General features: G+C 42.0%; 1 protein-coding gene across 2 annotated transcripts in view; it reads left to right on the top strand.

The window, feature by feature from the left end:
• The window catches only part of Nachralpha1 (nicotinic acetylcholine receptor alpha1), a 214094-nt gene that overhangs the window by 171217 nt on the left and 16140 nt on the right, over window positions 1-26737 (top strand). For both annotated transcript variants that reach the window (XM_076427713.1, XM_076427712.1), the window contains exons 5-6: window positions 6094-6274; window positions 15985-17034. In XM_076427713.1, coding sequence (XP_076283828.1) covers window positions 6094-6274; window positions 15985-17034 — 1231 coding nt within the window. The remainder of the gene's footprint in view (window positions 1-6093; window positions 6275-15984; window positions 17035-26737) is intronic.

Genomic DNA, 26737 nt, shown 5'->3' with positions numbered 1-26737 from the left:
ACTCGAGACACAGTGCGTTTAAAACGTCAAGCTATTCGGGTCTGTCACCGCGAAATTATTGCTCGGTCTACGCATTGTCCTCGGCGTCGCGACGACACAGTGGCCAACACGACGCGACGCGACGGACAGGGTCCACGAATATCGACTTCCGGTCGACGCCGCGAGCAATTTTGTACGGTTAAGCTGCGCCGAATGCAGGGTCCGCGTGTGCGCGCTCTGCTAATTTTCCGTGTACCGAGCCATGCTTATGCGAATTAGGATGGTTCCCTTCACCATTCAGCCCTATAAGCGGCGCTCGTGGCTAGCTGCCACACCGCCGATACATGGACCGCGATCGAACCGATACGATGCGGATTATCAAACCTGTCCATTCTCTCTGCGAGACCGTATCACCGTACTGCATCGAGTTTTTCCTTTGATGGTGTACTTGTATAGGTTGTACTAACTAGTTCGTCATCAGTAGACTGCGGATCTTCATGCAAAATAAAAATTGTCTATGTGAATTGCAAGAAGCAGGGACCAAGTAAAAATGTTGTTTTTAATTGTTTTAATAAGCTGGAAATAATACATCGATATTTTTCACTTCTTTTGATCTTCCTGTTTGTTCAAATTGCATCTACTCAGTTCTCTCATAAATGCATTAAATGCACAGTCTAGTCATTAGTGATCAGTATGCAAAATAAAAAAAAATTGTCTACGTTAATTGCAAGAAGCAGGGACCAAGTAGAAATTGTTTTCTATTTCATGATTTTACTAAACTGGAAATAATACATCGATATTTTTCAATTCTTTTGGTCTTCCTGTTTGTTCAAATTGCATCTATTCAGTTTTGTCACAAATGCATAAAATCTGCAGTGTAGTTATTAGTGAGCATTATGCAAAATAAAAATTGTCTATGTTAATTGCAAGAAGCAGGGACCAAGTAAAAATGTTGTTTTTAATTGTTTTAATAAGCTGGAAATAATACATCGATATTTTTCACTTCTTTTGATCTTCCTGTTTGTTCAAATTGCATCTACTCAGTTCTCTTATAAATGCGTTAAATGCATAGTCTAGTCATTAGTGATCAGTATGCAAAATAAAAAAAAATTGTCTACGTTAATTGCAAGAAGCAGGGACCAAGTAGAAATTGTTTTCTATTTAATGATTTTACTAAACTGGAAATAATACATCGATATTTGTCAATTCTTTTGGTCTTCCTGTTTGTTCAAATTGCATCTATTCAGTTTTGTCATAAATGCATAAAATCTGCAGTGTAGTTAATTAGTGATCATTATGCAACATAAAAGTTTTCTGCACGAATTGTGCGCGAAACAGAAGCTAAATAAAAAATTATTTCTTCCTTTAATGACTTCGATAAACCGGACATCAAATTTTCTTGTCTTCATTGAATTTTTAACTGTTTGAAATCTTGTCGTCTCAGCTTTGCCATAAATGCATAAATTGTCACTTACCGAAGCCAGTTCTGCAAAAAAATCCCTGAAACTCGACTATCTCGGACAATATCGCAAATATAGATTCTCGAAAAGTTGATTCTCGCAAGCCAGCCGTTTAATTAGTTCGATCCCATCAGAGAAACCGATCGAATGTGGTTCCAGGTTGCTTACAACCCCCAATCTCGGACCGTTAACAAATCAAAGCTCCCGCCCACTCAATTTCCATCGAAATCGATTGTCTCGAACAGTGGCCGGTCCCTGGTCCTCCATTTACGTGGCACGAAAACAGTTTCCATACTTGCGGCGACCATTTGTCGGAAGTTTGCGGGCCGAAAGAATCGCGCCGCGCCGGCTAACATAAGAGAAACACAATTATCGGCTGTCCGCAAAGTGCAGGGGACTCGCACGAGAACTCGGCCAGGTTCGTTTAACCTGATTACTGGCGGCGTGGTAGGTAGGAGCGGTCGTGGGCGTTGTATTCGGGCCAGAAGTTTTGTTGCAAACAAACCCGACGCGACAATCAGTAGCTCCGGATGATGGTAAACGTCGGAAATCCGCTTGTACGCGTCTTCAAAGCGGATTACCGGCGGCATCGCGTTGCAATTTGATGCACACAACGCAACCGCCATCGACCTCTCCGGTTTCCTGTCTTTGCCAAACAGAAACGGGGGACCTTTTATCATCAAGCCCGATTCGCGCCGCCGCCGATTAAACGCGGATCGAACGGCTTCCGATGCAAATGCGTCTTTTCATTCGCCCTGAGGCCAGATAAAAACGTTGTTGGTGTGGATTTTGGACAACCGACAAAAATCGATTCTCGTGACATAGCAAATTAGTACAACATTGATGTTACTTGGAAGATAATTAATTGTGATATATAATATGGTAAACTACATTTTCCAATATTTTCACTAAATCATAAATGTGGAGAATATTCTGAGATAAATTGTTTAACTATACAATACTTACCCTCACAATTATTACTCCGTTAAATTAAGCCATTTAAAGACAGTTTTTCATGCTAGCAAATAAGTAATACCAGAATTCTACGACCCCCAAAACCGTTCTGTTTCTAATAAACAACGTATAATTAACAGAGACATGAATTTCAATCAGCTTTCAGCGAATCTGGCCCACTGCCCGCGCGGGTGGATGGAAATGGAAAAGAAGAATAACGTAATCGACGCGCCACGGAACAATTCGTTTAGTCCTCGTTCCCGGTCCGCGGACATTTCTCAGGCTCGCGCACAATTTTCTACGGCTAACGAAATACAGACGGTGGAAGAGATCGCGGGGGGCTTTATTTCGCGTTCCACGCGTGCAATCTCAATTCCCCAGCAGCGTTCATTCATCGTCGCGAGCGCCGACGTTCCCCGTTCGAATGCCGCCTCGTATTTAAGATTCAAACGCGGTTTTCCCCACTAATTTTCTATATTCTGCTGGGCCCGCGAATCTCTTTCTCGCCGGGGAATTTATTGAACGCGCTCCGTCCCGCGCGCCACGCCGGAAGCAATCTCGCTCGATATTGTGCTGGCTAGGAGCGCGCAACGCGATGCGATTCGACAATTGCCTCGTCGCGTTTACGTTACCACGCCTCGAAAATTATCCCCGAAGTTACGATCTAAGTGCCCGCCGAATGTTTATGCGGGAGCACCTCGCTCGTTGCACGAAACGGGACCGAGGGTGTGCGATGGAAGAAGTAACCAATCATGCGATCTGTTTTTCTACTTTAATCTCTCTAAGCCACGGGTGACGAACTGGCGGCTCGCGAGCAGGGTTGCCATATTTTGCGGGAACAGGGAACCAGTCCCCTAACCGCTGCGCCCCTCGCCGTGCAGCTGGGCGAGGGGCGCAGCGGTAAGGGGCTGGGTTCCCTGTTCCCGCAAAATATGGCAACCCTGCTAGCGAGCCAATTGTGGCTCCGATCCCCACTCTTCTCTCAAGCTTGCCCCCTCTACTTGGCTGCTGAAGTAGTGGGGAAACTGTCGCATTGATAGTGGGGCTTCTTTGGCTCTCGGCGGGTGAAGTTTGTCACCCCTGTTCTAAACTTTTCGGAATATTACGTGGCCACCACTCTATCCCCACCACGAGTTACATTGTACTGTATTTGCTTTATTTTCAGCCTTAAAGCTATGAAATATGACTTTGTTTACATTAACCTAACTTTACATATATCTATCTTATTTCACACATTCGGACCTTCTCTCACTCTTTTTCTTTGCCGCACTCATTCCTACCCTGATCTACTCTGCTTGTATCCTAATTATTACTAACTTAATTATCGCATTCTTTCCTATACCCTAACATTTATTTTTATAATAATTTGGTATATTCTTTGGTGTATAAATTCCAACAACACGATCTTTCGCTTCCCGATCCAAATTATTTATTTCTGCAGTAAAAGTATGTAGTATCAAACATTATTAGAGCTAGTTGTAGGCGTATAATTTTAGAATGATCAATTTTACTTTGAGAGATACAGCTATTTAATTGCTCCTATAATGTAATATTTGTACAAAATGTGCGGATAAACATAGCTATAGATACATGGATATGCGATAATTACTCCAGAGTAACGTGATATTTGTTTTATTAGCACATATCGGTTACGTAAATATAAAACTGCACGGAAATACGGCTGCAAGTATGTCGATATGCGAGAGTACTGGAGAAATTAAAAGGTCGCTAATGAAATAAGAATGTAAAATATATAGGAAATATATATATTGTACTAACTTTTCGTTAAATTAATCTATAGATAATAATCTGTAAAATAATTTGTAGAATGAAAAGCATAATATCGATTGACGATTCCGAGAGTACCTAACTCACTCGACAATGCGAGTGGCACCGCCCCGAATATGCGAACAATTAAGTGTGCACTAGCGCAGCAGCCTGCGAGACGAAATCGGCAAGACGCGTCGGTGATAGTCGAAGTCGCACCGTTGCTAATAAAGGAGAACTACGGCCCGAAAATAGCGCAACAAGTGCAGTTACACCGACGACGGGTGCACCTGCAGCCGAGCGTATTATATTAGAAATCCTGCAGTATTATCCCGCCGAGTTTATTCCTCTGCAGCACTGTTTCCTCGACGCCACGTCGCACTCTCAGTATCTAGAGCGTGCGTTTCCGTGTTTACCACTATTGTTTATCTCGAGGATTTTCTTATCTCTTATCTTCGACGTCGTGCATCGACGTCACCGAAATTCCTCATGTTTCATTGGACTAGAAACAAAATGTTACATATAATTTGTCAGGAAATGGTTTGTTACAATACTCAATATTTTACTTGCTACTTATTTTCTCCAAATTGTACTTGACTTCGATTAAACCTGCAAATATCTTAATTCTTTTAATCTTGAGAAAACTTGAATTTTCTTTATGAAAAAAATACTCCCTCTGCCGCATAATGATAGTAGCAGTTGATGAATTTAATTTGTCCCATAATAATAACAGCAAAAGAAAATAAATATAGAACGCAACATTTATTACCAAAAAACCAGATTACATTAAACAATAAATTAAAAATATATTTCTCCTAATATTTATTTTGTGTGTTCAGATAGTTTCTGGGTTTTTCAATAATTTAGTTACTGCATTTTAAACTTGTAGGTAGGTCAACTTTGCTTCCCCTATATGCATAACTTGTATTTTTTTCATCTTACTTTTACAATGGGTTGATATTCAACTGGAATAAGACAATTGATTTCGATCAGCGGATGAAATTAGAAAAATGGTTATAATTCGTAATGATTAGGTTAACCTAAAAATTGAAAGATGTGTTAAAAGAAATGATAGATGTCATGAAATATAGATTTTGATTGAAGGCTTTGCAATTTTGCGCTGCAACATAACTTACAGCTGCATTCGCCAATAATTCCCGTTTGAATATTCACTTGCTACTATTATTATAGGACAGAGGGAGTATACAGGGTGGGGGCCGGACGGGTGGTACAACCGAGCAGGGGGTGATACTACATGTTAAAATAAGTCGGAAAAAAGGAATAAAATAAAAATGCAGCGAATACACGTACTATTGTATAGGAATCGTCTGACGCGTCTGACCATGATCCACCAATTCGACTTTCTGCATACATATACTCAAGCACGCGAACCTGGCGGAACTTTAAACTCTACTTTCTCGAAAACGAAGCATCGAACGAAAAAATGTTATTCCTTTTTTTCGACTTATTTTTACATGTAGTATCACCCCCTGCTCGGTTGTAACACCCGTCCGGCCACACCCTGTATATTTACGCAAAATTTCCAAGTTCATCTGTGATCCCTCTAAAGATTAAATGTTTAGGTAATCAATCGATGAGTCTCTCTTTTAAGAATTATAAAACAAAGCTATTTAAATAGCACATAGAGCGAGATGACAGATCGGTATTCATCAGCTCAAAATCCACAGGAACAATTACTTGGTAATTAGGACGTAAAAGAGTAATTTTGATAACATTAGAGTTGCCATGATCGGCAATTTTAGTCGCGGGCATCAATTTTCGTAGTCTGTCGAGGCTTTCAGACAATGTCGACCGGTTCGAGCGACGAACAGATGAGCGATATCGTACCCAGGAATAGCGTAATTGTTCTGTTGGTAGAGCGGAAGTAGCAGGAGGAAGCATAAATCAGGCTGGACGTTAATTTTGTTTTCAGCGCCGACGGCAACTACGAGGTGACCATTATGACCAAGGCGATTTTGCACCATACGGGGAAGGTCGTGTGGAAACCGCCGGCGATCTATAAATCATTCTGCGAGATCAACGTGGAGTACTTTCCCTTTGACGAGCAGACTTGTTTCATGAAGTTTGGTTCGTGGACTTACGACGGGTACACGGTGAGTAATAAGATTTTACTAACAAACCGTTCCACACGGCAGTGATTAATCATAGTCTCCGCATTCACCTGCCCAAGACATTCCGGCGAGGACCACAAGGAATCATGTTTCACGAATTTACGCAAGAAACTCGATTGTTAGAACGTAGCTCGATCATTAACTCCTTCGGAGAGCACCCATTCTGGTTTCTCTTTTTCGAAGAATAAAAAGGAATGAGAGAACAAAAATTTGATCGAATTGGTAGAATTAACGTAGTTATCTCGGAATTTCAACTGAATTTCTGGACTTATTGAAAGGTCGCTATTGAATACTTCCATCGAAAGAGTTTTTTAATCGAGTTAAAAGATCGTGAGATTATCTGTGCTAAAGTCCGCCTTATTCGCCGTTTTTCGCCATTCAGGAATCGTGTTACTGCGATCAAGAACTCGCGAGAAGATTTCTCGAAGGAAGTCTGTACAATTATATTTGCTGAAATTGATTACTCCTTGATCCAACGGTGATCATCTATTTTCGACATTCGCAGTCCGATGAAAAAGCGACTTTCTTCAACGATAGACATACAAACTACCGTCGAGTTTCAGGCGACAATTCTCGGGTTGGATTCTGACCCAGCTTCGAGTAAACTTCTTGCAACTACTTCGCTTCTAACTTGAGTCGTCATTTCTACAGGGTGTGGCCGGACGGGTGGTACAACCGAGCAGGGGATGACACTAAATGTAAAAATAGGTCGAAAAAAAGGAATAACATTTTTTTGTTTGACGCTTCGTTCTCGAGAAAATCGAGTTTGGAAATGAAGCGAATACACGTGCTGTTGCATAGGAATCGTCTGACGCGTCTGACCATGATCAACTAATTCTACTTTCTGCATATACTAAAGCACGCGAACATTTTCTTCCGATGTATCTCACACCACTTTTGTCCGTGCAGTGCACAACATCGCGATTTTTCTAATACAGGGGGAAATCGTAGTACATGCAAAAATAAGTCGACAAAGAGGGAATAACATTTTTTTGTTTGACGCTTTGTTTTCGGAGAAAATCGAGTTCAAAGTTCCGTCAGGTTCGTGTGCTTTGATACAATGACTCGGATTAATATTCGGATGCTCTAAAAAAGACGATAAGTTTTTTGGGAAGCTAGAGCAATTAGTTCACTACAGGACGTGAAAGGAAATTTTTTCAAAAATTGCAATTGATCGGAATTGTAGAAAAAATACTGAAAGTTGCATTTTACAACTTTTTTCTGTGGGCCTATATTGAAAATTTCAAAAATACGTTTTGTAGATCTGTGTCAATTATATGCGCTGTGAAAGTTTCATCGAAATCGATCGACGCGGGAAGAAACGACAGGCATTGAAAGATATAAGAATCCGTCGATTTATTGCAGTTAGAGGCCGAAAATCTGCAATTTTTACTATCTTCAAACGTTTGTAGCTCATTGCAACGTCGACCGATTTTGACGAAATTTTCAGAATATGTTTAATTCGTACAGATTTGCAAAAAGTATTTTTAAAATTTTCAATATAGGCCCGCATAAAAAAGTTATAAAATGCAACTTTTAGTATTTTTTCTACAATTCCGATCGATTGCAATTCTTGAAAAGATTTCTTATTACATCCTGTAGTAAACTAATTGCTCTAGCTTCCCAAAAAAGTTCAAATCGTATAGTACAATATTAAAAAAGTTATCGTGTTCTTTAGAGCGTTCAAATATTTTTCCGAGTCACTGTATATGCACAAAGTAGAATTGGTTGATCATGGTCAGACGCGTCAGACGATTTCTATGCAACAGCACGTGTATTCGCTGTATTATCAAACTCGATTTTGTCAAACAAAAAATGTTATTCTGTTTTTTCGACTTATTTTTACATGTAGTATCACTCCCTGCTCGGTTGTATCACCCGTCCGGCCACACCCTGTATATAATAAGTCGGAAAAGGGTCTTCGAACATTTGGATAGATACGTTCTATTTAAAAAAAAAAAACAGTAGAACTACACGATCTAAGAAACAGCACGGACCCAATGGTTTTTCTTAGATCGCAACATTACTGGATGTGTGTTACATTTCTAATTTGAAGCTTTCATCAAACGAACATATACATATAATATTTAAACGTATGCTCAAACCAATCAGTTGCAAGGTTGAAATAGTTTTGTCCAGCCTGGATTCCCATTTCGTCCAGCACACCGATGACCTGCTACGTGCCCTATTCTCATTTTATCGGAATCTCGGGTGGATTTCGAATTCAGAAAAGTGATCGATGACGTCAAGGATCCGATGACATTTGGCGATGGTTCTTATATTGCTCGGCTGAATCGATCGCGGTTACTGGTGGTCATATTTCGATCCGAGTCCGGTTACAGGCCAATAAAGTATTCCTTAAGAGATCGTCGATCGTGCTATAAATTCGGTCACGCTCGATCCCGCTTCAATTTCATCCAACGGAGAAGAAAATTTCTTACGATCGTTGAATGTCAACTGGTTCTTCGTCCGCGTGGTCACGGTGACGTAATCAGCCATTATAAACATGAATAGAACCGACGAATTAGTTTTTCTGCTTTAGACTGATCTGGATCGTTCTGTTCGGTTTTTTATTATTATTACTAGACTGCAGATTTTATGTGTTTAAAATACAAAGATACAAAGATATTAGAAGAATTTAAGAATACTATTGTTTAGGAATACTATTTATTTAAAATATTAAAGGGGAAGTACTTTTTATTTTGCATAAAGATCAGCCTAATGGTAATAATTAGAAAATCATGACGTTTTCTAAGACAATTGGAAGAAATAGAAGTTGCGCATAGAAAACTATAAAATCTATTTTCTTTTTTAATTATGTCTACTCACAAGTAGCAAAATGCATCTTTCAAAGCTTCGTGAACGTATTTTCCCTTTGTGATGGTTCGAACGCGAACGCTCGACTGACGTGCTCAGTCTGGAAAATTAATAAGCACGAACACCTTTGGAATCCGTTGTTTATCAATATTGTATGCTATTTCATATTACCTTTATTCACCAAATCGATTCAAAACGAAATAATAGAATAGTGCCAATATTTCGATTACAATTGCAACCACGATTCAAAAGGTGCATTTATCCGTTAGCGCGATAAACTCATTGCGCGCGGAATATAAATGGGGCGGTGGCTCATAGAATTCCGTTTAAGCTATCTGCGCGCGAAACGCCGCGCCTTGCTGCGGCGAGAAACAAGAACGCGGACTCGGGATCAGGGAAGAACGTTCCTTTAACTTTTCATGGCGCGTCTAAACAATTTATTACGTTAGAAGTTACGTTGACAGTTCTATTCCCCGGTGTTTTTCTTTCATTCGTTTCGTGGCTGCACCGTTACGGATCCCTCGAGCATCTGGATTCCAAAGCATTCGAACGCTATACGTACCGTTCTCTATGGAATAATTCATGTCGCTGCAGAGCCACCGCAAATCTTCGATGAATTACTTAACCGGCTGCCGTGTCGGTTCTTTCGCTAAATTGCGCGTGACAGGAATATTTGTCCGGCGGCGAGCGCGCTTTACAACACATTACATATTCATACGCGTCTGGCTATGGTATTTTTGCTCCTGTCGCGATCCACTTTCTCGTGATCCCCGATGCGATTAAATTTCCTCTGATCTTCATTCCCTCGGCCCGCGATCGATAGCGACCAATGTCGCGGATATTCGTCCCGCGGTCAAACCGTTTCAACCAGCCGGCGAATCCTCTTGTTCTTCGTCTCTACCAGAAACCTATATCTCGCCCGAGTCCAGTCAGTGAAGGTAAACAAATATCACTCGAGCGAAGAGAGAATTTTTCCACTTAGTGAACTACCCTTAAAAATTGCTCTCGATTAGTGGAAAACGGAACAAACAACAAACAGTTGCCTCTTCTGCTTTAATTGTTTGATATTTGTTTGTGAATATCTTAAATTACACCGTAGATCATTACTGTAACTGTAAAAATTTTATCCCCATTGCTAAGGGGTAATCCTCCTTGGATCTAGTGAAGCGGTAACGCTTGAAAAAAGAGGGGCATGACTTTCTTATTTGTTAGACTTTGTTTACAATCTTCATCGCAAGTCCAATTCGTTATAATAGGGCAAGGGGTTTAACGTCGCAGCTCCATCATAAACGTGGCTTCACGAGAACCGAGCAAACAGCCGCGGGAGGCTCGCGAAAATCCGAAAAACAATAGACCGTCGGGAAGTTCGGGGCGGAATGAAATCTATTGGGGTGGCCTCGTCGCCGGAAAGAGTAACCATTCGCGACAGAAGAAAGTTCGCGGGGGAGTTCGCGCCAGCCACTTTCCGACTGCCGTTTATCTCTTCCAAGCCATCAACCGTCTCTGTCTCGCCGGCGAGAACGCGTTACCGTTCAACCCTCCCGGGGATTTGTTTCCTTCGCCGGGTTCTATTAACATCGACGGCTGACGTTTAGTCCGCGGCTCGTTTTCGATCCCGGGCTTCTGTATCGTCCGGAACTCGCGGAATCCTTTGGAAGAATGACGAGCGCAGACGTCGACGTCGATAAACTGCCTCGCGTCGCTGAATTCCCCCGTTTCTATACCATCGGCAATTTTTATTTTCGTGCCTGCAACCGATCGCTTCCGCTCAGGTAAAACATCCATTTTCCGACCGAGAGTTCTACGTGGTAGCTCTCCGTGTCGTTCGTCTTTGCTCGCAATCGATATATCGGAGCGCAGACACGCGTCGCACTGTGGGTTCCTATGAAATAGGCAGAATTAACACGAAAATGTTTGTGTCATAAAATTGGTTAAAACTTGGTCCTTTCGGAAGCTAACGCTAGACTGAGGTGGACGGAAACGAACACGGATTTACAGTTATACTCGAATTAATATTCGGACGCTCTAAAAAAGACGATAAGTCTTATAATATTGTACTATACGGTTTGAACTTTTTTGGGAAGCTAGAGCAATTAGTTAACTACAGGATGTAAACAGAAATTTTCTCAAAAATTGTAATTAATCGGAATTGTAGAAAAGATACTAAAAGTTGCATTTCTCAACTTTTTTATGTGGGCCTATATCGAAAATTTAGAAAATACGTATTGAAGATCTGTGTGAATTAAACATATTCTGAAAATTTCGTCAAAATCGGTCGACGTTGCAATGAGCTACAAAACGTTCAAAGATTGTAAAAATTGCAGATTTTCACGATTTTCGGCCTATATCTCTAAGAATTCTTACAAGTTTCAATGCCTGTCGTTTCTTCCTGTATCAACCGATTTCGATTAAACGTTCACAGTGCATATAATTGACGCAGACCTACAAAACGTATTTTTTAAATTTTCAATATAGGACCACATAAAAAAGTTGTAAAATGCAACTTGTTGAGTGCAAAACGATTGATTGCCTATAGCAATTGCGATTGATTCGTAAAATTGATAGAGGAACGAACGAGGCTGTCAAAATAAATGATCGTTAGTTTTTGGACGTTACCGGGTGCTCTATTGATCAGTCGTTTTCAAAGCCTCGATAAAGACATCCGTTTGTATCTTTCGTGGATGTTAGACGCCTTTCAGCACGAGACGGTCACGCTTTCTCCACGAGAAATATTTCATGCCCTCGCTCGCCCCGTATAGACGTATGATCTGTCGGTACCGCTGGAACAGGACGACAGGCATCGACAAAACGTCGCGATACATCGGCACCGTGTTTGAGAAGTCTTCTCGCTTCAGTAAGCGTCCCTCCTGACGGCTCCTGAACCTTGCTTCAGATGAAAGTTTTCTCTTCGACTGAGGAATGCCTGCGTCTTCCTGCTCGCCAATTCAGGCTGCCAATTCTCGCTTGAATGGACCTATCTTTTAGCTGTGAATGTTTCTTGGAGAATATGTTTGGTGTACAAACGAACTCATTCAGATTATGGAGTCGAATCAAAATTTCATCAAAAATAATTACAACGACCGATCATCGGAATATTTACTATTGATAGGGATAGTCAATGATGACTTTCTACCGGACTGCAGATTTCTATGTAAAATAAAAATTGTCTGTGTATTAATTTCAAGATGCAAAAGCTGCATAGGCACTTGTTTCTGTGAGTTGTAGATAATTTTTAGATTCTTTAAATGTTTTTACTGTTTTGCTGTCGATCTACATATCTTTGTCATAAATTTACAAAATTCTCAGTCTATTAATGACGAAACATGTGACAGTATTGTTAACTTAGCTATCATATTTATTTAATTCGTAATAATATTTTTCGCAATAAAAAGAGAGATAAGAAGAATAATTCGGGGAGGATGGAATGGTCTGGTTTCTTCGAAATCCTTCTCGCCCTACTGCCTCCTCCCCCCGCATTCCCGATGACCGTACACCTTTCCCATGAACGCGCAGATTTATCCGTTCCCAACAAATCCAGCTGTCGGAGGATTTCACCGGCGAGCAACCATTGCGAGAGTAAATCCCGCGTCTGGAACAATAAACCAAGACCGTTCTTGGGCCAGACGTCACGGTCAGTCTTTCATGGCTCGCGGCTCTCTTTCTTTTTCGATTTCGTCTCGATCCGCCCAAATCCACGATAAAACCGACAGAATAATTTACTAGTCAGCAATAATGGTAAAAAATGGACCAGACAAAACCTGTTATCAAATTCTGATCGTTAAGTTTCAGTATCACTTTGTGCCAGAAAAGCAGACAGCAGAGAATTCACCCTTAAAAATCAATGAAAGTAAACTATCTTTCACAAAGATTACAATTATATTATATTTAGTAGAAACCATCGGCGATTTTTCACCTAGAATTTAATGATCCTCCGATCGCCAATGTCTGCATTTCTTTCACAAAGATCACACTGCTTATTTTTAAAAGGCATTTACGAGTTTTCACCTAGAATTTAATATAAATAATACATAGGGATCAATCCGAGAATCTCATCTTGTCTGTTTTATCTGCTCGCGAGAAACAGGATTCCGTCTCGTCCTAGAAACGCGAAGATAGAGTCCCCCTTCGATATAATTGAACGTTGAACGCGACCTTCTCGCATCGAAAGGAATCACGGGACACGGATTCGACGGATTTAAATTCACAGCTTTGACGGATAGCCTCGGAGGATCCTCGGACTCGCAGTCTGAAAGTGGTCTCTCCTCGCTGTGTCGATATTTCCGTTTAAATCGGTGGTCTTTGACGCGTTCGTCCGTAGCTCGTTACTCACTTTGTCCGGCGGTTCTCGCGACAAAGGAGGCGCTCGAGACGTCGACTAGGAGGGCTCGACCTACTTGTACATATCGATGGCATCGTTTTCTTTATTTCCCCAGAGACGGTCGATCGCGGTTCAACAAGTCCTCCGTAAAACCGAGGATAATTATAGAGACACGGTTTTTCCCTGAGGTTGACAGTCATCCTCTCTCGCGTTGACCAGATCGCGACTAATCGAGACCATCCAGTTTTGCCGAACGGCTTACGAACAACCGGCAAAACCCAGTCGCAAGAAGATCAGCAAACTAGGAGGAACGAGCCGAGCTTAAGAGGCCATTTCAATTTTGAATGATATTTTTTATACAGTGGGGCCTCGATTAACCGGCTTATAATCGCGAACTGTACAGAACAAATTGAAACCGCAATTTCTATGTTTATGGTAGACATTTTATTTCTAGTTTTTGTACAAATACTAGTACGAAAACACCCAGCAGAGTTGGGCATTAATCGATTAAAATTTTAATCATGATTGTTTGATTAATGTGTACGATTAAAAAAAGAAATCATCGAAAAATGGGAGACTGATTCAATCGATTGATGAAGTGAATCGTCAATCGTTGATTAAAAAAATAAATCATCGAAAAAAAAAACATAGAAACACGTAAACAGAGTTTGTATTATACAGGGTGTCCCAAAATTCCTTCAACAGCCGGAAATGGGAGATTCCTGAGATCATTTGAAGCAATATTTTCCTTTACAAAAATGTTATCCGCGGCTTTGTTTAGGAATTATTAACGAAAAACCACGGACCAATCAGAGCGCGACCTAGACGAGAGTTGGCACAGTAGTCATGGCGCGCCAACTGTCTATTGGCCGACTGTGCCAACTCGCGTCTAGGTCGCGCTGTGATTGGTTCGTGTTTTTTGTTAATAACTTCTAAACAAAGCCGCGTATAACATTTTTGCAAAGGAAAATATTGCTTCAAATGATGTCAGGAATCTCCCATTTCCGGCTGTTGAAGGAATTTTGGGACACCCTGTATATAGACCAAATGACAATACACCTAAATTCAGTTTACTTTTTTCTCAGTATTCATACAGTATTGATTCCGTATTTCATTAATCATTAATAATCGTTATTCCTAATTAACGATTAATAAGTATTTAATCGTTAACCGCAATTTTTTAACGATTAATAAGTATTTAATCTTAAATTTTTGCCCAACTCTGACACCCAGAGACGCCAGATGAGGGGAGGGAACCCGAATTGAGGGTTGAAGTTACCCCCTCTCTGTAAGTACCGGACACATGCAGAGACGAAACGGGTCACGTGACTGAGCCGCGGCGGTTGTGTGGGTAATGGTAGTAGCGTCATTGAAGGGGAAGGCAGAGTGGGGACACAAGTCTGAATCTTGGGACCTCTGGTCGCATCTAGTAATCTGATCTTTCTGTAATCAATTTTGAAATATTCCTCAGAGAATTGAAACGGGATAACTTTTTTTGAACGACTTCAAACAGCTTGAGATTTTTTGAGACATTAGAAGAGAATTACTAGCTGATTTATACGACAATTTTGTAAAAAATTGTATTTCATCGGAATGGCGAGGAAAATCTGACCGGGAGCTTATCGAGAGATCTTAAGAAACGTTTCGGCGAGAATCAAGGCGCATTCTGCGAGTGGCAGAAGTTGGAGAGAGGACACAGATATTTGGCTCCACTCCCCAAAGTTTATTTCCGTTCCGAGATACGACAGGTTCCGAGAAACAGTTCTAGCGACCGCCCGGCCACCCATTAGAGGTATCCAATTTCGTTGGTTCGCCCGGTTCGGCTTTTTCTCGACTTTCCATCGACCCTTTCCGCGCTTCTTCCTAGCCGACCTCTGCTCTCTTCTCTGTTCAATTGGATCCGACGTAGCGCGAGAGAGAATGAGAATCCGGTGGGCGGGGAGACCTGCACAGCAAGATCCGAAAATCTTCGAGACCAGGGCTGATTTAAGAGCTACGCTCCGTCGAGGTATCGAAATGTCTCGTGGCCGAGATATTTAAGCGGGGATACAGTATTTTGTTACGTCGCACGGCTGGCGATAGAGCGAAACGCTCTAGAACAGTGGGAGATATTTCCGCTTTGACCCCATTGGCTGGTTTGCTCGAAGTTGGCTCTCGCGATTGGTGATCGTAATTGAAAGGCTTAGAAGCCAATTAGTGCAGGTCCTACTTTCTCCGAGCAATTTATCTGAACCGGTTTTGTTTCATTTTTTCTTTTATACTTCAGTTCAGTTGTGTGTTACCGGCGGATAAATGCGAGGGTGAGAACAAATTTAGGCTTCGATTCTTTAGGAACAGTAGAGAGATAAAACATCATGTTCGTAGGTTTTTAAGAAATTATGGTAATCGATGTCCATGGTAGGTGATATAGTTTACAAATATTAATCCTTCGACTGAATACGGCTCCTTAATAAATACGCAGATAACGATGTTTTATCATAATCGTTTCACTGGTTCAATTTTCCTTCTTACTGTATATAGAATGGCGTACAATAATGATTTGTAACAATGTCCGCAGGTCGACCTCCGTCACCTGGCCCAGACCGAGGAGTCGAACCGCATCGATTACGGTATCGACTTGACCGACTACTACATTTCCGTCGAGTGGGACATCATAAAAGTGCCTGCCGTGAGGAACGAGGCGTTCTACATATGCTGCGAGGAGCCGTTCCCGGATATCGTGTTCAATATCACCTTGCGCCGTAAGACCCTCTTCTACACGGTGAACCTGATCATACCATGCGTGGGCATATCTTTCCTCTCGGTGCTGGTGTTCTACCTGCCAAGCGACAGCGGGGAGAAGGTCTCGCTCTCGATCTCGATCTTGCTGTCGTTGACGGTGTTCTTTCTGCTGCTGGCGGAGATCATACCGCCGACGTCGTTGACGGTGCCGTTGCTCGGCAAGTACCTGTTATTCACGATGGTGCTGGTCACGCTGTCCGTGGTGGTGACGATCGCGGTGCTGAACGTGAACTTTCGTTCGCCGGTCACCCACCGTATGTCGAACTGGGTGCGGGTGGTGTTCATACAATGGTTGCCGCGGTTCCTCTTCATCGAAAGGCCGAAGAAAGAAGAGGACGACGAGGACGAGGACGATGCGAGGAACGGCGGCATGAGCGTCATCGGGATCGTGGACGGCGAGCCGGTCGATGACGAGGACGAGGACGACGAGGACGACGACGTCGAAGCGGCCAACGGGAAACCGACCGATGGTATGCTCACCGATGTGTTCCATGTACAAGAGACTGACAAGTACGACGCGTACTATGGGAAACGGTTCAGCGGCGATTACGAGAGACCCGTCCACGAGCTCCCACCATCCGCGACCAGGTACGACCTGGGCGCCGTGGCCACCGTCGGCACCGTTGCCCCATGTTTCGAAGAGCCCCTGCCCGCCCTACCACTGCCCGGGGCTGACGACGACTTATTCGGACCAGCCAGCCCCGCTTACGCTCACGAGGACGTCAGCCCCACATTCGAGAAGCCGCTGGTCCGCGAGATCGAGAAGACCATCGACGACGCCAGGTTCATCGCTCAGCATGCCAAGAACAAGGACAAGTTCGAGAGCGTGAGTACCTTCCTACCATTCTACTTCGCTTTCGTTCTCTCCATTCTTTCCCAACCGAGTCTCTGAACCCGGTTCAACTCTACAATTGCCTCCCCCAAACTCTTAGTATTGAGGTATGTATCACGGAAACGTCCCTTCCTTTTTTCTTTTTGTTTCATGGCGGAAATGCTGTTACGCATACACCCTTAAGATGAAGTTCGAGGGGTAGTGTGCGGCGCGGCCTCGCCCTTAGATAGAAATTAGGGGAACAGGACTTATATACCTACCCATACCCACTGAAAACCCACCGCCCAGGGCATAGCTCTTCTCCTATGCCCGATATACCATCACCCGGGGTCCTACTCTCCGCATTTACTCCCTTGGTGGTGAGCGACTCATCGTATCAGGTCTCCTGCGTCCTCATTGGGCTTATTCTTTTTCGTAATGACTAGACTGCAGATCTTTATGCATGTATGGCTTATAAAAAAGTTCGAAAATTGCTGGAGTATTAAATTCAACAGAATTAATACGATTTTTATTTATCACGGATGTACAAATGCTATTGCCAATGAAAATAGAATTTTATTTGGTAGCACTTTCTTAAAATTAATAATAAACATCCGCAGTCTAGTAATGACAGAAAGGTCCCTGGCAGAGCATTATCGTCATATGAGGGGAGAGAGCACGAATCGAGGGGAAGAGTTACCCTCTCTCTGCCAATACCGTCACGTGACTGGTAAATCTTGGAAGGGGAAGGTAGAGTGGGAACCTTTTTGTCATCTCACCGCAGTACCTATTATAGATACAATATTATACATATAGTCGTTCTGATGTGCTGAATTCGAATGCCACTAGACTGTGGTTCCTTATACATTTATGCTGTAGGAACATCTTCAGTATGCGCTAAAATATGAAATATTATACAAAAGGTATTTAGTACGTCATTTTTAAAAATACTCGACAAAAACGGAGAAGGATTACAGATGAAAATACAATAGTAAGAAAAGTAATGTTTGTTTAAATGACAGTATGAGCGTTTTCACATTGTCCGGTTGGCGCCGTCCGGTTGACAAATGGATGTTGATCGATTACCGGCCGATATACCCCGGTATAATAACAGTTTTCTATTTGTCTGTGTTAATCACGTATATAATCGAGTAGCTAGCATCAAAATTGCATAATAAAAAGAATAACGACGAAGTTAAAATGACCATTACACCGGCCCGTAATCAATCAACATACATTTGTCAACCGGACAGCGAAAATGGACGATGTGAGAGCGTACTGTAATTCGAAACAATTTTTACTTGCTTTCTTATAGCATCGTGTTAAATTGTGGTAAGACAAATTGCGTATCAAATGCTTGCAATATAATTTGATCGTTCGCTACCAGCATTTGTTTCGTTGCTCAACTTCCTTGTATGAAAGTTTCATTAAATCCAACGTACCCAATGTGAATTATCAAAACAGTTTAGCAGAAGAAAGTCACGGATTCTCTGAAAAGTATGCATTCTACTGTGACTTTAAACAACGAAGAGAGAGAGAGAGAGAGAGAGAGAGAGAGTGCATAAAATTAATTTGTTTTTAAGTGAACTGTCAGATTATGGATGTCGCATATTTGTGACGGTGGTAGCGAACATGTTCAGCAAAAATACGCGATAAGGGTTCACAAGAGGTTAATATAATATTTGACTGGGTCGATATCTAAATATTTGGAATGGTTGTAACAGGAGTCACTATTTTAAAATTACATAGTTATAATACTAAAAATATGCTTTTTAACGACGCGTAGCCGGATTTAGGTCAACAGAAATCCCCCAACTTCCGAACAAGAGCAATATATCCGGAACAAGTATTTCTCTCGATATTCAAAAATTTCGGTCGACTTACAACAAGGTTTGCGAGTATTACAACGTAGCCCGGAGTTTCAAGAATATGTCACGGAATTGCATAGAATTCGAAGTAGGTCGAAAATTTTGTTTAGCTTTTTGCTATTCCGACCCAATGTCCCACCGTTGACGACGCGGGTAGTCCTCTCGAGGTTCGCTCTGAAGCGGTACGATCTATTCCGATAAATCGTGTATATGTTGCTCGACGGTTACGACGGATCGGCGAAAGCGCTTAAAACGTCGGTTTTTTCGTTGCGCCACTCGAAGCTATTTGTTTTTCCGTTTTTACACAGCGAGATAGGAAGGAGAGAGAGCGGGCTCGCACGAAGATCGAATCGGAAGTTCGCCGGGTGGATTGAGCGCGATGCGGAATCGAACAAGCAGAGAGAGAGAGAGAGAGAAAGAGAGGAGAGAGGAAGGGAGAGAGAGATCTCGTCGGGAATCGATACCCCATTTGGAAAAGTAGAACGATGCGGATGAAATAATAAAAGCAGTGTGTTCGTTTTGTGCCGGTGAAAGAATATCGAGCGGAAGAGGAACGAGGAGAGGGGGTGCGGAGGGTCATGGATCAGGTTGTACACCGTCGATCGAAAGAACGCTCTTTCATCTTTACGAGTAATCCACGTCATGGAATCGGAAATGGACCGTGCAAATCACGGTGAATCAGGCTCTCGCGGGCTGTGATTAGGAGTGCCGGATATGGCTCGGGTCAGCGAAAGCAAATTATAACGAATCAGCCATAGGAGTCGTGATTCAAAAGCCGGATAGGGTGGCGGCAGTAGTATCGGGGATCGTATTAATCAGCCGTAAGCGCCTCGGAATCCGATTGCTGTTAATAGCTTCGTTTCCGATTGTCCACCGCCACCGCCGACGCCGCCGCTGTTCGATTTCGACAATTCCTTGTCGAAACCAGATCGAATCTGCCCGAAACGACGCGCTACGTTTGAACCTTGACTGGGAGCGATCGGAAACCCAGCTTCTGGTCGTAGTAGGAATTTGTAAGAGGTGTTTACAAAGAAAAGAACAGATTTATAATGTGCTTAGGTCAGTCGAGAAGCAAGTTACCCCCTGTAACTTTTGATTTGAAAGAGATATATTGTGCTGAGATGACGAGAGTGGGTCTCTGATAGCAGTGTCGCCTGATGAGGGGAGACAGCACGAATTGTGGGGAAAAGTTACCCTCTCTCTCTGCTAGTACCTGACCCATGCATTACAGAGACGCAACGCGTCACCAGTATCGCCAGAATCGACCAAACCTGGTCGATTTTTCCTCTCCTCCTTTTCCCCTTCCACTATCCCATCCCAGCACCTCCAGTAACATTCCACACTAACAACGGAAGGACCCCAAGTGTCCGACTTCGATTTTGATAATTTTTTGTGTGAGATAATGGTATACGGATCCCTAAGTATGTATGCGAAATATTAGGTGTAGTTTTAAAGATATAAACAATTACAGTTTCATACTAAATCATGGTATATCAACAAGGTATGAAACTCTAATTGTTTATATCTTTAACACTATTTAGTAACCACGCCTAATATTTTGCATACATAATTAGGGATCCATATACCATCATCTTACAAAAAATTATCGAAATCGAAGTCGGACACATGGGGTCCTTCCCTTGTAAAAGATCGTAGACTGGTCACGTATTAATCTGGTTATCAGAGAGGGAGTAAACTGTATTCCCCTCGATTTCCTCAATCTGTGAACGGGCTGCGGCGGAAGTGTGGGGAATAGCGTTTAGAGTGGGCACACTGTGATACAAAAAGTGTATGAACACCATTTGAAATAGTATGGCTGTTTTAAAGTTAGACCAAATAATTGAATAAAAATTATTGGAAAAAACTGCAACTAGTCGGAATCGCGAGAAAGAATAGCTTTTTAATCTTGTATTGAAAATTTAAACGTTTTACAGATTCAAATAAAGTGTACATGGTGATTGTGGGAACTAGGACAGGTTACTGCTCCTTTTTAAGTCAAAATATAAAAAAACTGGTGGAGGAAAAAATCGTACACCCACCAGGTACAATGCACTTTATACTCTTTAATGCAATCCAACTTTTTTTTATTAAATCATAGATACCATTTTAAGCAGAGTTCGAACTAGTATTCATACGCGAATTCAAACACTTCATACACGTCGCTTTTACCAACAGATTGTGCCACTCGGGATTGAGTAAATACCGAAGATTGATTCATCGAATCAAAATTTTTGTGCGCTTTAGTGCAGGCTGTGATGACCGAAATGGATCATATGCTGTAATCATTAGGTCGAATTTCGGTGAGTGGGACGGCAATTCCGCTGATATGGTGAAGTCTGGAAAATGTGGTTTGCATCAATCTTGCATCGTTTGCCCTTTGCGAGCTGTTATAGAGCCATATTCAAATGTCCACTGATCGCTTCTGAAGTATTATCGGGTCCATGAACGCAGACTTCAAAATGATGTGGACAAAACGCATATTATTTGAAAATTACCTCCCTCGCGTTTAAAATTATTCTGGACGAAGAAACATTAATATGTGATTTAGACTTCCTAAAAATCACTGCGATTTGTATTAAAGCAAACACACGTGAAAGAGTGTCTTTGAAAGGGTTGTATCAAGGTTACAACTATTAAATTATCAGAATAAAATATCCTTTAGTCTGTACACGAATTTGAAAAGAATAAATCGCTGAAAATCTATGTAGCTTAGCGACCAAAGCGTCCGCCACGAAGACCGAGGTTCCATTTCCGGCGTGGTATCCGATCGACCGAGTCTTTCTCTCTTACAAATTCCACGTAGAATCGTCGATAATTCTGAGACTGTGTCGGCGCCTCCAAAGAGAAAACGAAACTGAGAACGCATTTGTTCTCGTCTCACCACGGGAAACGTGTGGAACCGATTACGTACGTTTGTCGCGAACGGCCGAAAGGGATTTCGGCACGAATTACGCTCGCTTCTCTCGTTTCGCGAATGAGAATCCCGTTAAAGCGCGGACGCGCACACAGGGGAGGCCATATCGAGCCGCATAACCGATCGTTACCATCGGGCAGTCATTTTCCGTTTCAACTCCTCTCGAAAACGATCCGCATGCTTAGGATTCCAATGACCACAGCCAGGCACAAATCCCAGATTCGCTAACATCCCGTGACAAGGATTTTAATGGTGCACATAAAGAATGATGGACAAAGCTTTTGCCATTATGCGACTTGCGAACGAGATGCGAAGCAGATACGTGAAACTATTACGAATAGTCTTTATGCAAAGTAAAATTTGTTTTGATCAATTGCAGGACACAGTTTCTTCTTCGCAATTTTAAAAAACGAAATTATTTATGAATTACGAATAATTTCAAGCCATTTGGTCCAATTTTTAAAAAGTTATTCGTTTTGGAATGGTGTACGAATACTTTTTAGACTTTTTGTATACTAGGAAGTGGAACTAGTTTTAAATAATTTCGCTGTTTTATGCAACTTCAGGTAGCTAGTTTACTCAATCTTTCTATTACACAAAGAACAATTTGCTATAAATTCATAATCAAACCCCCAAAGACCCTTCAGAAGCATTAGGAGACTTCCCTAATCATATCTGATCATCTCATTTGATCCACAATACCATGTTATAGCCCAGAGGACCGTTTTGCGAGCATGATATATGGAACAATTAATTCTTTGTACTACGCAGAGATGACAAGTTGGCTAGGCAAAGTAATGCGGGCCCTATTGGTGGCCAATAGTCCCACCACTGCATAATGCCTATAGCCCTAACTGCTGTCCATCAAAAGTGGGGTCAAGCGGAGCGGGCTGTCACGCTGTCATTTGTGCACAATGGAACCGTCAACGGTGACAAACGTTGGAGATAATATATGTGCTAGTACAGTAAATTTCGTATAATTCGTTCCTACAATTCTTGTAATCGTTGCTGTACACCAATGTCATTCAATATCCAAAATTAGATATACTTGATTCTGTTTCCAAATCAAATATCCCAGAATCTTCCACAAACTACGATAATTTGATCCGTGACTTATTTAAAAGCTCTATGTAGCTACATTATACTCAAATCCTGACCTCACCATAGAGTTACCTGTCCAATAAATGAACATAGTCATTTTTAGAACTAGTGAAATATTATACATAAGAAATCTAGTACATACTTTTACTTGCACGCTTATAGAGGTCGTTCTCCTGTTTACAAATATGCACATAACAAGGTCAGATACTCAATGTCAGAATCATTTCCTTATTTTTATGCGTACGAAACTGCACACTTATAGAGGTCGTTCTTGTATTTACAAACATGCACCATAACAAAAAGATGGGATCAAGTTACCCTATCCAGAATTAGAATAGGCCACGCTAAGGGAACTCACTCGTACCTAATGACAAAGGATCCAGTACCATTATGCGACACATGCGACATACCGACATCAATCGACCACCTGATATTATTTTGTCCAAAACATAATACATTACGAGGAAAATACAAAATAGAAAACATACTGAAAGAGAATCTTAACGAAGATAAAATACAAGACCTACTGGAATTTATTAAAGAATCGAAAATCCAGAAAGTTATACTATAATGATACACCTCCTCGTCGCTAATAACCATGCAGTTGATGCGAGGTAAAACCTTTAAATAACAAAAAAAAGTGGTCAGATACTCAATGTCAGAATCATTTCCTTATTTTTATGCGTACGAAAGTGCACACTTATAGAGGTCGTTCTTGTATTTACAAACATGCACCATAACAAAAAGATGGGATCAAGTTACCCTATCCAGAATTAGAATAGGCCACGCTAAGGGAACTCACTCGTACCTAATGACAAAGGATCCAGTACCATTATGCGACACATGCGACATACCGACATCAATCGACCACCTGATATTATTTTGTCCAAGACATAATACATTACGAGGAAAATACAAAATAGAAAACATACTGAAAGAGAATCTTAACGAAGATAAAATACAACACCTACTGGAATTTATTAAAGAATCGAAAATCCAGGAAGTTATACTATAATGATACACCTTCTCGTCGCTAAAACCATGCAGTTGATGCGACGTAAAACCTTTAAATAACAAAAAAAAGTGGTCAGATACTCAATGTCAGAATCATTTCCTTATTTTTATGCGTACGAAAGTGCACACTTATAGAGGTCGTTCTTCTATTTACAAATATGCACCGCGACAAGGTCAGATACTCAATGTCAGGATCATATTTCCTTATTTTTATGCGTACGATCCTCCCGACAGAATGCAGCACCGTCCCACTCGGTCGTCAGCTCTTCTGGCACTGGATTCCCTAGAAAGATCGCGTTTCCACCAAACTAGTAGGAAAGCAAGTTGCCGTCGCGATTTCTTCCGCTGCTCGCAGCCGACAGAAAAAGAATGTCCACACGCGGCGAGTGACGGAGACAAAAGAACGGCGAGTTCTTTGAGAACGATGCCCAGGTTAGTTAGCGTATTATTAGTCGGGCAAACACCTTTACCGTCGCCGACACGCTTCCGCCTCGTGTCCTGTCGTGAATAGGCGAGAGTGGTTAACCGGCTTCGAGTCTTCGCTTTGACTTCGTGCAAAGAACCGCTCGTGTCGTGTCGAGATGGACCGACAGCGAAAGAGAAGGAGCCTCGATAATGTAGGAGTCACTTCGATGTCATACATCATGCAAAGTGCCGCCCGCTTAGTGGTCACGCTTCTTGCCTGGTTAGTAGTCCCGTGCTGCCCCCCATCACCTCTCTCAACTGGCTCCTCGGTATGTCGTTAGTCCTCACATCCAACCGGTGCTGCACCGTAACAATTACGTTTTCCTAATCCACCGTTAAATCATGCTCTCACGTAATACACATTGCGGTGGTATGTTGGACGTTTCACGGCCGCGAATTGTGTAAATTGTTTCTTCATGACACGCCGGTGATACATGAAACAATCGAGAGATAAAAATGACTTAAAATTATCGATTTATTCTTGGTCTTGATTAGGTCTTGAATTCCTAGCACTAGAATTTTAAGTTTTATCATTTTTTCGTCGGATTGTATAATATTAATAAAATATTATAAAAATAAAAATTGTTTACTTGATTTGCAACAAACTGTAGTGACATACAAATTTTGTTTTCTTTCTTTTAATATGTTTAACAGGTTGAAAATAATGTAACAGTAATTGTAAATTCTTCTAATGTTTTCGGTGTTTTAAATTTACACCTACTCATTTTTGCCATAAAAGCATGAAATCCGCTGCCTAAATATCACATTCAGAAAAGTTGAAAATTTTTGGCCCCCAGAGTGAAAGTTTAACCTATTTGGTTCCAGTACCTTGTGATTGATAAAGACAATCTTTATTTTACATGAGAAACCACAGTCTGGTGATTATATTTCTTGGTGACTTTAGGAAATTTGAGATGTGTGCTACATGGTCCTGTGACGTTTAGGCTCTTTCGCATAGGATTTTACTTCTATTTAAACGAAACGAGAGTGATATGTCTAACAAGTTCGAAATTTTCACAACGATCTTCACGAACGATTTTCACGCGGTCCTCCAGGAAAGAAGGCTTCCCCAACGGCGCGGCGGCCGGTAATCAATTTTTCATTTACCACGGTTTACATTGTGCGACGGCAAGCGGGGAAGGCGGTAGCAACCAGGGCTCGGCATAAAATCCTTAAATGGATTAGCACGATTTCAAGTGCTCGTTTCTCGACGATTCTCCGGTTCCCCTCCGACCGATCTACGAAAGACTTATTCCGGCGAAGTAGCACCGCAAAGCTGTCGAGCAGATTAAACGGTATTATCTTTTCTGCGGGCGGCGAAAGTTCGTTGCACCCCCCTGCGATTCTAGTCGTCGAGCTTTCGACGATGAAATAATTTCCCTGGGAATTTCGGAAAAATTACAGGAACCCGGTGCGCGCGCCAAGTTTCCGGGACAGCCGCCGCCCGACTCCGGGGCCGAAGTTCGGTCGCGTTTCGAGAGTGTAAAACTCTGGAAATTGGTTCCGACATTGATGTTCCCCTCCCTTCGCCGGGAAATTTCGAAGTTGAGACGTTCGTCCGGGATGGCCGTAAATTCGAACGAATTTATGATTCCTATTTCATATTTGCGCGCAACGAGCGGCGTGACACAGTTCCGCGGGCCCGTCGTGCATCGAGTTTATTTTTATTCGTCCCGCGTTGCCTTGCGTTCCGCCTCGCCAAGGAAATCTCCGCGCGGAATTCCGTGTCTCCGTAGCGTGTCCGTTCGAAGCATCGGCTCTGTTTCTTTCGGCGAAAGACAGAAAGTTGGCTCGTTCTCACCTGCTATTTTGACGAACAACTTTGTCGGAGATCGCGCGGCTGACGGAAGTCCCGCTTGGCCGATGCGATGTTCCGAGCTGGCTGGAGGCTGGAAACTGCTCGCGCCAGTTGCCAAACTCTGACGTAGTTTTTAGGAGACTTAGCACGGTCGGTCGAACCTCGCTGGCGAACTTCAACAGCCGAAAATATGATAATTCGTCGCCAGCGACGACGCGGAAGTGGCTACAATGAAAAAGTCCAGTTTCTGGACAAAATTCCGTCACTGGAAAATACTTGTAGGATATGGAATTGAGTACATGATTGACATTGAGGTAACTTTGAAAAGCTGTGTAGAGATTACAGTTGAAACTTTGTGTGGAAAACTATATTTTTGATTATGTATTCTTGAAGGTTACACTAGACGTTCTCAAAACACTAGAATATTTTTCTTTTCAACCCTTAGCCGTCGAGCGGTGACTCAGAGTTATTGACAATATTGTTTACATTATAAAATACATTTTACATTATAAAATACTGTTTTCGTGCGGTAGATAGAGACCGCAGAAAAAAGACCGC

This window comes from Lasioglossum baleicum, chromosome 7 (genome assembly GCF_051020765.1).
Source record: "Lasioglossum baleicum chromosome 7, iyLasBale1, whole genome shotgun sequence".
Classification (NCBI taxonomy): Eukaryota; Metazoa; Arthropoda; class Insecta; order Hymenoptera; family Halictidae; genus Lasioglossum; species Lasioglossum baleicum.
This window is presented reverse-complemented; position numbering and strand designations above follow the sequence as displayed.